Here is a 16,989-nt window from a genome sequence, read left to right as displayed (position 1 = left end):
CTATATAATAAAGACGTGAAACATAGATTAATCTAGATGGCGCACTAGATGGCGCTATATCGTTGTGGCAAATACGAATGTGGTCAATAATAATAATATTAATAATAATAATAATAAAGTGTCATGTTCCAATTTCATACAATTCTCAAACATACGCACATAATCACTTCAATTGCAAATGTAATCTAAGCGTTGGTGCATGTCTGTAAAACTTTTCATGACACCCCCCCCCCCCCCCAATTCCTATTAGTCTCCATATTTTGAATTTTTTTTTTAAAATAATAGCACATCAGAAAAGGCGCTTAAGTACTCCATTTGGAAATCACCTTTTGCACAAACTACGTATTTCATCCATTTAAATTTAGCTAAAAACTGAGTAGTAACTATATTAAGTAGAAAAAGTTAGCTCATGTACAGCCTATACCTGTTCCTTAGCGTCATCAAATGGGACACTGTCCCGGGGACAGCACCTGTATGCGGGCAGCCAAGTTGCATAACGAGCGGCACACTTTTGCAGCGCGTGGTTTTGTGCTTGGCTCCTTTTGCAACACGGCGGGTGTGCAATGGTTGACGATCAGGGCGAGGTGCACCGTGATCGAGTCAAGGCAGCGGGAGAGATAGTGTAGAGAGGCAGGGATGGAGAGAGCGAGGAAAAGAGGGGATCACATTCTTGCGGCGAGGCATCACAGCAGGACAAGAGATCCAATCTAGAGGTTGTCATCCGGAGACGGACCCGGACGAGGAAGGTAGGATGATACTGGAATGACTTCAATCTAATTATCCCCCTCCTCCTATCGTCATCAATGCTGTATTTAGTTGACTCCCCTGTGGTTTGAGGGGGATCGTTGCGTTGGAATACGTTAATTTTGGATGAATTAATAGCACGTTTTTTATGCATTTTACACCACGTTTATTTAACACTTTTGATTAGTTTTACGAGTGTTTGCTGCTTATAATTAATAAATCCAACCCAAACCATAAACCCAAATTGTGTTTTTAAGTGGATGTTAATATAAAAAAAAAATTAAATGACGCGACAGTTCAATGCAATGACAAAGTACATAAAAAGTTGTTTTAGTTTTTTTTTTTTTTTTTTTACAACTTCTGTTATTACCATCATGGGCGTAATTAAGTGGCGAGTAAATGGTTGATGGAGCGCATGCGCGGCCAGAGGTGTCAGGTGAACACTATTATCTCAGGTAGCTGCACAGTGACTTCAGACGTGCCTGCTGGGGAGCGCCTTGCGCCCACTTACTTATTTATGCATCTGTAACTCGATGCGACGTTAGTTTAATGCTGTGATGACTCCGCAGTTTTTTATTTGAATTTTATGATACCGGTTGTCTGTTTTCATTGGTACTTTCACTTGCAGATGTTATGAATTCCCTTTGCCTTTGATTGTGCCAAATTATTTACATTAAAGTGAATACAAATTAGTGACTACTTGTTTGCTTGATGGAAAAATGAGAAAATGATGCCATCTTTAAATTTTGAAATGATGGTGCAGTAGAGTAGATGGCGGCAGACTCCATTAGAGCAATCTTTTGAGAGAAAATTTTAATATTTATTGAGGTAGCGGATATGAGCAGCAATAAAAAGAATACCCAGGACAAAAAAAGATCACAAATATTTCCATATATTTAACTTAAAAGTTATTAGCCTTTCTGTTGAAACCAGTAGGCCAGTGCCACAGTTGGTACAGCTTCATCAGGAATTCAACTTTTCCACCCAATTGTTCACAACATGGAATATTTGAAGATTCACTTGTGGGTCATAAATGTACGAGTGGACTTGTTTATATTGAAAAGTACTGACAAGACATGCCTGTCTTGGTTGTGTTTGCAGGTTTTCCATTAATATGGCATTCCTGTTAAAAGTAAGAATGAGAAAGATAAAAACAATCTAAACACATGTATAAAAAGCTTATTCTTTTATCATCGTTAACTCAAGAAATACAAGTTTTATGATTGTGAAAAGCTGGAAGCTGCAGCCCTTTCCCTCATTTGCTATGTAGTGAGCGTATGTGTCTGACTCTTGGCCTCTCTGAGTGTCACTCTCATTGAGCGTCACACTCATGAAATTCATTCAGAATAAGAAAAAAAAAAATCCGAAATGGAGAGTCCATATCTGACATGTTGACTGACAGACTCAAATGGAACACAATATAAGGAAGAGAGGACTGTGCGTTATGAGGTCTCGGAGAGGAGGCAAAGCAATGTGAGCTGAAGGGAAGGACTTCAGCGCTATCAAATTGGAAGAGGCGTAAAAGTGTCGAGCGGGGGAAAGGGAGGGAAGGCGATGTATGATGAGGAAAAACTTGTTTATTTTGTGGTGTTTGCTGGCATGGTGCCTGTAATAATTCTTGTTGCATTGCCATGTGGAAGTTGTGATGAGGCTTCATCCTTTGGGGAAGGCTCCACATTGATTGCCAGGATGTGAAGGCTTCTAAATATAAACTCGTCTCCTACATATATGTATTTGATTCAATTAGACTGTGTACCATTAATATATGTTCTTCATCTTTACTACGGCGACTTGAATGATTGGTTGTGCATTTGAAGGTGCATTTTGAAGAGTGCCATTGTTAGATTTAATTACACAATTAAATAAGCCTTTTAAGAAATATTTGCAACTGTGCACTTGAGTAGCATTATGTGCAGATGTAAGATTGTTTATCACTGGGAAAAATATGTGACAAGTATTGTTGAAGTTTGCAATTACTTTATTTAGCAATTTAATAGGCACAGCGAGCGGCAGTTGGGAATGTGGTATAGCGCAATCTGGGATCCTGTTGGGTGCCTGTGCTTTCTGTGCTTAAGTGGCTTTTTTTTGGCTTCCTCCCACATACAAATACTTGAAAGTTAGGTTAATTGAAGATTGAATTGGCCACAGGTGCAAACTTTAAATTTGAAAAGGTCTTATGTAGCAGATGCAGTGTATTCAGGAGTTGGGTCGTTGGCCATTCTGGCTCGATTTGAGCTTTGGAGAGCATGTTTTGTTTTCTTTTTCTGTATGAAATAAATCCAATAAAGGCAGTTTAATCAGACTGAATGCATATTTGGAGGTCCCCACTTTCCTTTACTCTCATTTATTCTTAAAGAACAGCATTTAATGAAATGTCGGCGTGCACTGAACTGTAATGCTGACTGCACGAGACTGTGGTAAAGAAGGAGATGAAGACAAAAACAGAAGATCAAAAGAAAAAATGTGACAGTGGCAGTCTAACTTTATTCCTGTTTGGAGTATTTGGTAGTTTTTAGAAGTCCATTTTATAATTATTATTATACATGTGGCATAGATTCTAACTGCATCAGAACTTCGATTGCAATATCACCATCCTCTTAAAATTATGGCATAAGTCCTATTATACAAATATATATATATATATATATATATATATATATATATCCATAGTGAAACAGCTCATTCAATTCCAAACCTGAAATTAATTATTAATACACCACTATTTGGTTCAGTTTTTATGTTTTCTGAAAAAAAAATGGAAAAATGACTTTGGCCATTATTTTGGGAGGATGATGTGATATATCACTCTCCCACGGTGAATGACTTCTACCATTACAAGACAGAAACAAGGGCCACAGCACAGTATTATCAAGAGGAAAATGAGGGCCACACCCAAAAACAAAGAGCTGACAACAAACATCAAGGACCTCCAGGCGATGCCATGGCACATCAAGGCAGTGGTTAAGGCAAAGGGATTCCCACCAACTACTAAAGATTGACATATCGTTTTGAAAATACCATCCAACCATCCTTTTTTTTTTCCCCATGCAAAACACTGGGAAGTATTCAATTTGTTTTAAATCCTGTTTTCATGGGTTTTATGAGCTCGAGGCCCAAATAATGTAAAGATAAACAAATAAGTACTTGAAATTACTTACATTGCGGACCCTGAATCTATCATCTATGAAAGTTTTACTTTTTGAAAGAAATTATGGAAATTATTCAACTTTTCGAGGATATTAAAAAATTTTGACGAGCACCTGTATAGACCCAAAATAATAACTGAATCATAATCTATGCATTTTCTGCACTGTCGATTTGAAGCAATGCCGTTTTTGAGCAATAAAGGGACAGAAATATCACAAATGTCTTTTAAAATCTGATTCATAAAGTAGTTCGATCGGTATCGGTACCAGCTGATTCCACACATGGATAAACGGTATTGTTATCGGCAACATAGAACCCAGATACTCACACTTGTAATAGTTTTTCCTTTTAACTTACACTTCCACCTAAATCCACCTGTGTGTTGTCATTAAATCACTGGAGGCAGCCAGGCAGAACTGAAGAACACACGTTGGTAAGGAGTGGAAGACTGAGAAGATTATTCTGCTCACTCGGTTGCATCAAAAGGAAGCCATCAATTCCATGATTACACTATCAGTGCAGTTTTTATTGATTTTGTTTTCCTTTTAGTTGTTTAAGTGTGCAGTGCACACCAAATCATTTACAATACTTTAAGATTTAGTTTTAGCTGCAACCAGTCCAAGTTAGACCCTGATTCGCACCAAATTTTGACAGTGATAGGCTCCAGTTTTCCATAACCCAAATGAGGATGAGTGTGTACAAAATGGATGGATGGATAATATGGAAATGCAGAAAACACAAGAAAGCAAGCATTGGATTCATTTCATTTAGCACAATTAAAATCTCTGAAATTCCAATCTACGCCCACCACATATCATTCGATCAATCTTACGCTCTTGTAAAACTACATTCAAGCAGAAACTTTCATGTCCGTGTTATGTGGCAAATTCTCATTTTTGATATTCACACATGGAATGCTGCCTTGTAATGTGGCTGCAATGGTAGGCGTTGACCCAGGACAAGAGAGACAGTGAGGGTGAAATGAAACTTCACTGGGTCAGGAAGGATGTGAAGTGTTGAGATGTAAAGGTCATCTGTGCTGAGGAGGAGCTACTAAATGGTGTGATTTGACTACAACTGGATAAAAAAACATCAGCTGTTGCAGGGACGCTGAGTCCACGCGGATGTCGAGAGAAACAAAATGAAACTACATTCAAGCAGAAACTTTCATGTCCGTGTTGTGTGGCAAATTCTCATTTTTGATATTCACACATGGAATGCTGCCTTGTAATGTGGCTGCAATGGTAGGCGTTGACCCAGGACAAGAGAGACAGTGAGGGTGAAATGAAACTTCACTGGGTCAGGAAGGATGTGAAGTGTTGAGATGTAAAGGTCATCTGTGCTGAGGAGGAGCTACTAAATGGTGTGATTTGACTACAACTGGATAAAAAAACATCAGCTGTTGCAGGGACGCTGAGTCCACGCAGATGTCGAGAGAAACAAAATGAGACGAATGACTTTCTACAGGCTATTGTCTGCCCTCTGACACTGCCTGTTTGTGTTTATGTTGTCTTCTGTACACGCGGGTCGCGGCTGCGAAAGCATATTGCAAAATATGTTGGTCAAGGGACAAGAGACTGTGGTTGATAAACAACCCCAAAGAATGACTAGAGTTCAAGGACGGAACATTTTTTATGGATGCACTGATCATACACTTAAACATAACATTTTGGTCAATGGTGGCCATTTTAACTATAACTAATCTTGCTCAATTCTCAAGGAATGTCATCAATCTGTACCAGACAGTTTCGTCTCGCATCCGATCAGGCTTCATCAGCTCATGATCAAAGACTAGACAGGACAGTTCCAGACTGAGGGGTTGGTGGAGGACCCAAGTATATAGGAGGCATGCCCAAACCAAGAACGATTTCACTCTTTTGGGATGAAGTAAAGAAGTCTTCTCAGATCAGAAGCAAAACTTCTAAGACAACCTGAAAAATCCAGTTGCGATAGTTTAAGTGCACTGAGAATACAATGACCTAGATCAGTGGTCTACAACCTGCGGCTCTGGAGCCACATTTGGCTCGTTAGTCCCTCTCCTGTGGCTCCCTGTGGAAAAGAAATTAGCATAAATGAATATATATATATATATTTTTTACATGTTCATTGCATTTTTAGATAAAATATTTGGTAAATGAATTAACTAGAATTTTAAGTTGTCAGGAAAAGAGAGACAAAAGGTAGATACAAATTCTTTTTTAAATGACCTAAAAATGTCCAAAAAGTGACCATAACATTTCCAAAAAGAAAGAGGAAAAGCAAAAAAATTACCATCAAATGTCTATGAAATTGCCTAAACAGTCAGAAGATTTATTTTTAAAAAGGCAGGAAAGAAAATGTTCAAAAAGTAAACGTAAAATTCCCCAAAACAAAAGAAGAAACCCTGAAAAATACCATACAATGTACACAAAAATGGTCAGAAAATTCATAGCAAAAAGGGGGGGAAAAGGGAAAAAAATAGCCATAAAATGAAAACATTTACCATATGTCAAAAATTAAAGAAATTTGACAGAAAGGCAGAAAATTCAAAAAATGTATGAAGAACAAAAAATTTAAAATTACCAAATAAATCAATAAAATCCAAAAACAGAAGATGAAAGGTCAAAGAAAATCAAACTCAAAGTATTGGATGCTGCATTTTATGTTTTTTTTTTTTTTTGCATCTCTTGGTATATTAGTATATTAGGCTAACACGAACACACGGTTTCATTCATCACAATGTTAAACTGTTCTGTGGCTCTAGACAGATTTTTTGCTATTCATTTGGCCTAAAATGACTCTTTTGATGGCCAAGATTGCTGTAATAGACACGTTATCTTGCTCAAATTTGAAACAGATGTCAGTCCTGCTAGGCTATGTTCCAAGTTTGGCAATGTTTTTTTGAAAATACATTTTGATGAAACCTGGATTTGTCTGTTACAAAAGACCATTCAAAATACTACACAAAAGTACTCTTGCTACATTCAAATACTTGGCATTTACTCTGTTAATATAATTTACTTTTTTCGATGCACCATGTACATGTGTATCAGTAAGCATCTTACACTTAATTCATGATAAAGTGTTTTGCGACGACGGATGTAATATGGTATGCCCTGCGTCTTTGTAATAATCACTGTCACCACAGGTGTTGTGTAAGCTGCACCGTCTCCTGCTATGTTTTATACAGTTGCACTGTCGGTGTGTACATGATCACAGAGGTTCCTGGTAGCATTTCTGGCTGTGCAGGGACTGATATATGTTACAGTAATGCCCTCTCTTTGCCTGGCAGCGAGTTTGTAATATTTTATATATCACTGAGTGGAGGCTTCAGCTAAGCTACAGTGTTTCAGTAAGCCAGTCAGATGGAGAATTCTTCATTTCTAGTGAGGTGGTTAAAAACTACAAGTAGTCTACGCTCTAAAAAAAATTTGGGTAAAAAAGTTCTTTATCAACACCCAATAAGCATTTGGGAACGGATGACATTCATTTTGAAGCTTTGTAGATGGAATTATTTCCCATTTTTACCTGTTGTATATATGCCCGCTGCTTAAATTGCTCAACAGTCCGTGGTCTGCGTCGACATATTTTGTGCTTCAAAATGTGCCACACATTTTCAGAGGGAGACAGGTCTGGACTGCTGGCAGGCCAGTCTAGTAATCACACTCTTTTACTACAAAGCTGTGCTGTTGTAACATATACAGAATGTGGCTTGGCATTTTCTTACTGAAGTAAGCAGGGATGTCCCTAAAAAAAAAAACGGTTTGGATGACACATGTTGCCCCAAAACCTGTAGGCCTATGTACAGTTCAGCATTAATCCTGCCTTCACAGAGTTATAAATTACCCGGCACGAAAACAACCCCCCATTCCTTCTTAGAAAAACTTTTGAAGTTTGCACTACGGGTGGGAACCTCTGGGTACCTCACGATACAATACGATATGGGATACAAGGCTCACGATAACCATTGTCTCACGATATGATGATACCGCAATTATCGATATATTGGTCAGGAAATAAATCCACCATAATCTACGATAAAACTAATCAAAACATAAACTGATGTTTTTTCAATGAGAAAATAATTAATTTTTTTACCATCACTGAAACACAATATTAAAACTGGTGCTTTCTTCACAGTGAGTATTTTTTTAACAAATACAGAGACAACTTTCTGTGAACAAATTTGTGTCTTTCTTAAACACTATCGTCATGCAACATGTCAGTCAGTCACATTCAATTGTTTCATTTTATAAACTGTGACAATTTTTTCGTGTTACATTAAAAAAGCAAATAAATAAATACAATTACTTAAATATTAAATCCAATTAAATCAATATTAATATTCCTCAGAAATTGTGTGCTTCAAAAAGTCGAAATACAAAATATGTTTTAAAACTTTAAAATTGAACATATAATAAAAAACAAATCATAGAAACGTATGCAAAACTGAGTCACTAGCTGGACAGATACATTTTTTAAACAAGTAAAAGTAAACTCATGAGTCTTCTTCGCCTGAAGACTTTTGTACATTTCCCCGCCACTCTTATGAGGTGCTCCACTAGCGGCCCGCCAAGTAATTGCACAATAAGTAATGAACAATGGAGCCGTTACAGTGGCTGTATATTAACTACAAATATCGATACTTGACGTAGGCGACAAAGTATCACGATTTATCGCAATATCGATATATCGTCACACTCCTCGTTTGCACCTTTTCCTCTTTGGCCCGGAGGACATGAAAATGTGAAGAATGGATTCGTCAGACCACATGGCACTTTTACACTTTGTGTCGTTCCATCTCAGATGAGCTCGGACCCAGGGTAGCCGACGGTGTTTTGTTGTTTTGTTGAGACACTATGGCTTTCGCTAGGCAAGGAAGAGTTTTAACTTGCATTTGAAGATGTAGCAACAAATGGTTTTATGAAGTGTTCCTCGTGGCAATTTCCTTTCCATAATTATGTTGATTTTTAATGCAGTGACGGAGGGATCAAAGGTCACAGGCACTCAGTGTTTGTTTTCGGATTAACATTAATTATCTGGTCTTTGTAGTGTATTCATTAGCATAAACTGTAGGTTGAACAGTATTTGCAAATCACTAGATACACTACATGATCTGCTGACGAAATGTCACCATGTATGCCTTGTCATGTCATTCAAAGGAGCTTTGCCGAGTCAGCCTTTAAGTGTCACGTCATGTTTGAGATAAAGAGATCAGGAGGGTGGGACAGAAGTCATTACGCAGCTCATCAGAGCGGCACTGCTTCACTATCCCGGTTGACAAAACCAAATGTCTGTTAATCTGTCTGATCACTGTGCTAATGACTGACGTCTTTTTCATGAGGACAGAAAGAAAACTGAAAACGATCCTTGATTTGCTGGGAGAATCCACAGATGAGGCCTACCTCTTCCAGTAATAAAAGCACCGTACTTTTGAGGTTAAGGCCAATCAGAGACAATGTCCCTGTAATCAATTATTTGGAGTGCTGTACGCCTGAAGTAACAGTACCACCTCTTTGGCGATATCCCAGTGGATCCACATATTACTCATCTCTTTATACGGCCTTAATCACACATTACTCTTACATGTGGTGTAAAACCACTGCTCATTAAATAAACGTGGGGCTAGATTAAGATGTACTGTGCCTAGTGGGAGCCATATGTTTTCTCAATAGAAGATATGATATTAATATGGATTTACTGCAGGATCCAGGGCATGTCTGCAAGTAATACAGTACACCTTATTTAATTTAATACATTCAAAATAAATCCGTCTGTATTTATTCATGATATCATTTTCTCTTAATAAGATCCTTGGCGAGTTGGAGTATAATCCAACTGTTTATATATATATATATATATATATATATATATATATATATATATATATATATATATATATATATATATATATATATATATATATATAAATATATATATAAATATAAAAATATAAATATATATATATATATATATATATATATAAATATAAAAATATAAATATATATATATATATATATATATATATATATAAAACGCAGTATGGGAAGCTGTCATGGGTGACTGAGGTGAGCGTACGATGAACATGGACCCTGGCAGACAAGGAGAAAAGTGAAGCCTTAATAAATTGTGACAGTATGGTCAGCGGAGTGGGACAGCGCCACGGTGGGGAGCAGCTTGCATCAGCAATCACCTGCTGTTTAGTCCTGTCCTACACAGTTTAATTGCCACATACATGCGTGAGTTAGAGGAACATCCCAGCATGTCCTAATAGTGTTTTCACTAACCTGTGCGCATATCTGACTTAATTGGATTCACCTCCGCTGAGGTGGCTTAGATGCTATCCTGCAATATGAAATGCGCACACGTAAACATATTAATACAAGTAAATAGAAACAAGACAGTTAAAATGTGCAATGTTCCAGTTGAATGGTTACAGATACCACAATTTGAATTATGCAATATTAAAACATTCATTTTAGGTTAATTGAAGACTCTAGATTGTCCATAGGTGTGAAGGGGGGGGGGGGGGGGGGTTTCGGGCTCCAGCTCAACTGCAACAAAACGAAAGTCCAACAATTGTCTGCCTTTTTTTCGTCTATATGCTGGCGTCCTAAATCAGCTGTGATAAGCTCAAGCTCAACCGTGACCCTAATGTTAAGAAGTGGTATGGAAAATTGATGGATGGATGAATGGATGGAAAATGGACACCTCTTAATTGCATTCATTATGTTAGTCTTGGAGTCACCTTGACCAAGCCCTACTTACGGTGCTCATGTCGTTATGTACAAGATGTTAAATGTATATATATTTTTCAATTGTTCTGGAAATTATTTTGGAGAAAAAAAATTATATTTTATATACTTTGCTACAGTATGTGGATAAAAAAAAAAAATCAATTAAAAGCACACATACATAGGCATTTTGCCCCAATACAACTGTTCAATACATTCCATCTCCTTCACATGCACTTGTAAATCTTTGCTGTTTTATTTGAATTTAATCCCACGCGGTATCTCTAAAAGCACCATTATGAATGGACAGCAAGCAGCAACATAAAGGAGAATGTGCATTTTATTTTATTGCCCGTCACCCATTTTTGTACTTAAATGCATATCTGTATTCTGCTATTTTACAGTCAGATAAGTGGAGGGAAAAACAGCACTGTGCACTAGGCATTCAAGAGCTACCGTCATCTGAAACAGCGTGGGCACTTGAGACAAGAGGAATTTAGAAAGATAACCCTTCAAAATTAAATTGCTACCATTTAAGATTGGTCACTATTGCAAGGCTGCACAAGGACATTGGTCGATTGTAGAGGGAAAAATAGGAGTAAGATGAATAACGTGAGTGTTTGTGGGGGTGGGGATGGAGACAGACATCATGAAAAGGATTGCAGGCCTTCAAAATTTGTCTGAATAGTGTCAAACTTATATACCAATGGATTTAAATATTTCAAGCATGAATAACCTGAATTGTGCACCCATGATCAGTTTGATTGAGGCAATGTATCTAAAAGCATATTAGGTGGGGGGGGTCCGTCCAAGTGGGGAAGGCACCTTGTTGACATCATTTAGAAAAGCGACTGTTTGCTCTCTTCCTCAAGGAGACTGATAGAATTAGGTGGAGCCGAGAGCCAATCCACTGATAATAGGATACAATTGTTCTAGATGTCAAAACGGGGTGGGTTGACCAAAATGCCGGGAAGCAGGCGTGGCAGGAGTTTTAAAAATTAAAAAGGAATTTAAAATGACCAAAAAAAAAAGTATATATATATATATATATATATATATAATATAAATATATAATATAAATATATAATATAATATTATATATATATATATATATAATATAAATATATAATATAATATTATATATATATATATATATATATATATATATATATATATATATAAATATAAAATCATAATCAAAAACTCACAAAACTGAGAAAAGTGAATGAAGAACGTGGGACTAGGCTCACCACCACAGATGAGAGGATTTATGTTATTAACCAGAGTGAACGGAAACTAAACCCAGACAGATTAACGTGACAACGAGGCACACCAGCAGAAGATAACACTGAATAGGAGCTGATACAAGAGGTGCAGAATTGATGAGACGAGGTAGAGACACAGATTTGAACCATTGATGGTGAAGTGACAGGCATGGGACTAGGTGAGGCATGGAATAAGGTGATGATGAAACTGTTGCGGAAAGTGGGGATGGAGGAACCTTTACTTAGGTGCTTCCCTTGGCCACCACACGGCGGCCAAGATGAAGGTTAGAGTGAAAAGAAAGGGTTAGGGTCAGAAAAAGAGAGAGGCAAAAACCGACAAGGACTAGACAAAGCACAAGTGGTCTAACCAGGGATATCAATATCAGAGTCAGATTGAGCCATAACCTTTAAAAATCTACATAATCGGAGTAAGGCAGAATGTGTGGAGCGGAATTAAACATGGATGGAGGGTAGGGGTGGATGATTATGGGAAAAATAATAATCACAATTATTTTGATTGACATCATTATTAATAAAACGGTTAGTCATTGGTTTTAAAACGTAAAACTACTCAAAACTATGATCATAGCCTTACACCCATTCGCCCCTTCACGTTGAAAACGTAATTCTTGAACACTATTCTTTTTGTTAAGTACTGTATAACATAACCATATAAATATATGAAATTCAAGCCTCTTAATTGCATTCTTCACTTTCAAACGTAAACATTAAATTACACTCTTTATCATATTTATTTTATCTTATATTATTTTCACAAGTCTGTGAATTTAGTGGGCGAACCTGGGACTTCAGGGATTGTATTTTGTGCTGTCATGTGGAAATGTGTGCTGATATGACCAAAGGGGAAAAAAAAGATGTCCTTTGTGTCCTTCAATTTTGAGGATACTGTATGTACACTAAAACAGTAATCGCAAAACAAATACTGGGTGTTCCTGTGCGTTCTGGCCTCTTAGGGGCAGTGTGGTGCCGTGCATCCATGGTGCACACGCTTAGACTGAGAACAGAAGAAAGGTGCTATTGAATTCTATTAAAATAACTCGTTTTTCACAAATTGGGAAGAATTTGTGCCTTTGAGTAGTGCTATCTTACCTGTGGGTATTTGTTTCCATAGCATTTGTGTGTGAATATTCGTTATTTGAAGGACTATTACTCCCGAAGTTAATGCTAACTTTCTATTAGCATTTGAATGGGATCATCCATTCACTTGCATTAACATTAGCACTAGACTCGCGATGTGTTAAAAACGAAGCATGTTTTGTATTTTAATACACACTGTATGTAATTCTCCTCATCGTGTGTTTAGTTTTACAGTTAACTCCAACTGTAGTGTCATTAAAAAGTTTGAAGGACGCTTAGGGATGGCAGAATCACACTGGTTCACTCCGGGCTAGCTACAAGCTACATGGTGCAATCAGGGTCCTTTCACAACGCAGGGAACTTGTATACTCAGAGAAGCCAAAATCAAAATTGCGATACAATTTCGGTTAATCGTCCAGCGGCGGTTTTGTGACGCATTTTGGGCTTTTTGATGGTGCAGACCAAGCCATTTCAAAATAAAATACTGACCACGGGTTAATTGGAGGGACTGGAAAATGATCATAAGAGACATAAGAAACACTGGATGCCGGTGAGAGGGACATGAAAGAACAAGAGGACCTACTGTCTGATGGCGATCAAGCCCGTGCTTTGTGCTTCCCGCTGGGTCTCGGTCTTTTGGTTGTTCTGTCAAAAGGGGTCTCTTTATGATGGGGTGGAAGCAAAAAGACAGGTAGATCCAAGTGCAGGGAAACGGGCAAGGTAGAGGTGGAACTTGAAAAATATAAATTGCAAAAAGAAGGCAAACTACGGTGCTAGTAGCAGGCTCTAAAATCTTAAATAAAAGTAAAAAACTAAGAAACTGAGTGAAAGAACAAAACAAAGGAGAGACTCACCAGCACATACAACAGGACAAAGTGAAGTGAATCCAAGACGGTGATTGTGAATCTTACTCCTTTAGATGATAAAACATTTGATTGAGATTTGAGAATCTATAATGTGAGTATAATCTGTGTTTGTGTTTTTCAGGTGTAGGTGATGTCATTGAGTCTGGGGATTGTCAGCAGGATGACATTTGCCAAGCTCCTTCTTCCCTTCCTTATTCTACACTCATGTGAAGGTGAGCTGTTCTCACTATTATTATTAAATGTTTAATTAAAAAATGACAAGACTGTACTTTTAATCTAAAGGAGGGACATCCATTTTGCGTTGTAATTTTTACAATGACCGTACATACCTTTTAACAATGAATTATCTGAGATTAAATGGGTAAATTAATCAATGCCAAATGTAAATAAATAAAAAAGTTAATGTGTATAATTTGTCACAGAAAGTAGATCAAGAAAAAACAATATTGTGTCAGAAATATTAATTGTCACAAAGAATGAACTGTGAAAAACCTTTGTCCAATGTAACAATCTAGATTTGACGGCCAATAATTTTTTTTGGTCATCTCCTTGTTATCACTCGTCTGAAATAATTCTCTTGTCCTCTGCAAAAAGCTTCCTCATACCTTTTTTGATACATTTTGCTTTCATCAGTTCGTTTCTCATTTCTTCATCTCTGCCAGCCCTTCTTCTTTCTGTTCTCCTTGTTCCTCATCTGCTTTGTCTGCGATTGTCCTACAAACTTGTTCAGAATGTTGTTGTGTTCTTGCTGAGTGTGCCGCATGAGTGTCTGAGTCGGACATAGTGGAGGAGCTTTAGCGCAGTGGAAAGTCACGCTAAATGTCTCACAGTGACAGGCAGGAGACACATCCAATCACACGCGGCGGTGAAGCAGCAGAGAACATTATTAAGTGAATGCCACAACATGTTTCCATCAAGCGCAATGAGTTTATCTGTTTTTTTTAAATAACTGTAGTCCCTCATCCTTTTGCTGCGTATTCTTTTCTTATAACTTGTGTTTGCATGCTGTTTTTATGCTCCCGTCATTTTTCTCTCCTTTGCTGTCTTCTTTTCACCTTCACGTTTCTCATGTCTTTACCAACCCATTAGCATGTTGAACCTGTGCCTCTCCTCACCTACTAAATTAGATAGATGATCATTGCTGTCATTATTTACTGGCTACAATTTATCTGAATTTCAGGGTCCTACTCCTAGCATGACATTTAGCGACACATGGGCTTGCAAAACTAATTTTTCACCAATTAGTAGAGTTCGCCGCACCATGGAGGGTGGAGGTATTTGTAGAGAGCTGATCAGTGTGTTTTAATCAGATAAAGCCGCTGGTCAAGTTGTGACACAACTTCATGACCTTTAGTGTTGTGTGTGTGTGTGAGAGAGAGAGAGAGAGAGAGAGAGAGAGAGAGAGAGAGAGAGAGAGAGAGAGAGAGAGAGAGAGAGAGAGAGAGAGAGAGAGAGAGAGAAGGAGAGAAGGAGGGAGGGAGGGAGAGAGAGAGAGAGAGAGAGAGAGAGAGAGAGAGAGAGAGAGAGAACAAACTTGGGATTTTGACCACTCCTTGTCCATGGCACATGTTCTTGTTCTTGGCATATGCAAAAAAAAAATAAAAAATCTTCTTGCCGCATTTGCAGGTGGAGAAATCGCGGCTCGACTAGGTTCCCCTGTGACCTACCTGTGGCGTCATCGTAAATTTTCATGTTCTGGATTCATATTCACAACCGAGGCGTCGCATCCAATTCATACACACGTTTGACACGCGAACACACGGAACATTACTATTACGGATACGAATCGTTTATCATGGATACAAAACTTTATTACGGATACGCCCTCGTATTTTACAAATTCGCTGACAGTGATCTTACTCCATACAAGTGGTAATGGAAAGCAATGTACATTTTCTTGTATATTTTAATAAGAAAATAATTATTATAAGTTATATATTTATTGTATTTGAAGTTCGATCTTATGTACAACATTGATACCGCTGCTGATGTTTAAAAAAAAAAGTTGAGTTGAAAATCTTTAAAGGTGAAGGAAGCAGCCCAGGAGTAGGGAACTCCGGTCCTCGAGAGCCGCTGCCCTGCATGTTTTCGATGTCTCCCTCCTACAAGACACCTGATTCAAATGATCAGCTCATCAGCCAGCCAGCTCTGTAGAAGTCTGATAACGACCCTGATCATTGAATCAGGTGTTCTGGAAGAAGGAAACATCTAGAACAGGCAGTACAGCGACTCTCGATTTAGTCCATTAATTTGATTATTACGGTGCAAGTACAGAAGCAAAACAAACAGAAACATTAGTTTGATCAATTAAGTAGTTTACATAAAAGAAGCATAATTCACATTATGTTTGACAATTTGAGGTCTTAAAAGCATTTTTCTGGTTACTTCCAAAGTTTGGTATTTCAAAATCTCTCACCACAGCAATGACATGGTACACTGAGTCCCAGTGAAGGATGTTGTGGTGTTTTGGCATTTTTGGAGTTCACACATGCAATTAGCGCTTATTTAGCTGCTAACATTAGCTAATACTTGATAAACAGTGAGATATGTTTAAAAAAAAAATCCAAACATTCCATCACAAGGTTTCAGGCAATAATGGAAATGACTTTTGTTTGCTTTCCTCTGCTTCACAGGATCTAACCAGCCGCCACGTTTCCTGAACTACTTCTTCTCAACGTATCTTCTCATCTATGAAGATATGCCTGTTGGTGAGTCTGTGTGCGCTGTCACTATGCTCTATATCATGTACAACTGTACAATGTTTGAAGAAAGTTCAGTAAAACAATCGTTGTCATCTCCCCTCCGAGTACTGTGAACATAAAGTGAGAACGGAAACAAGCAAAGGGCCGGCAAAATAAAAAGTGACAGTGATTGCAGTGGCTGTCTTCTACCCGGATGTTTTTCAGTGTAGGTTTTTATGTGTACTGAGGGCAGAAATAAATGTCATTTTTTACTGCCGTAATTCTGGCTAGTCAGATTTTTCAGACAATGATATGGATATTGGTGATGATCTTAATACAGTATATTAATCTTCTTATACCGAATGTATTGTGCCGTAGCTATTTGGGTAAAAAATCACACGCATTTGAGATTCCGCCGTGATACTCTTCTATTCCTTCTCACATTTATTTCATGTCTTTCCTGTTGGTTGTGGTG

The 16,989-nt window shown here is 37.7% G+C and overlaps 1 protein-coding gene across 5 annotated transcripts in view; it reads left to right on the top strand.

Annotated features, from left to right (window-relative positions):
- The first annotated feature begins 661 nt into the window (after positions 1-661).
- cdh23 (cadherin-related 23) overlaps positions 662-16,989 on the top strand; it is a 166,861-nt gene continuing 150,533 nt past the window's right edge. For 2 of the 5 annotated variants that reach the window (XM_086092442.1, XM_086092437.1), the window contains exons 1-3: positions 12,864-13,861; positions 13,955-14,045; positions 16,467-16,541. In XM_086092442.1, the coding sequence (XP_085948568.1) occupies positions 13,964-14,045; positions 16,467-16,541 (157 nt within the window). In that variant the 5' untranslated portion in view covers positions 12,864-13,861; positions 13,955-13,963. Of the gene's footprint in view, positions 747-12,855; positions 13,862-13,954; positions 14,046-16,466; positions 16,542-16,989 lie in introns of those variants that run through there. The other 3 variants (XM_086092439.1, XM_086092438.1, XM_086092441.1) reach the window with 3 other exon arrangements.

The sequence above is a fragment of the Leptonotus elevatus genome, chromosome 13 (genome assembly GCF_054856555.1).
Source record: "Leptonotus elevatus isolate MCC_2025b chromosome 13, RoL_Lele_1.0, whole genome shotgun sequence".
NCBI classification, from domain to species: domain Eukaryota; kingdom Metazoa; phylum Chordata; class Actinopteri; order Syngnathiformes; family Syngnathidae; genus Leptonotus; species Leptonotus elevatus.
This window is presented reverse-complemented; position numbering and strand designations above follow the sequence as displayed.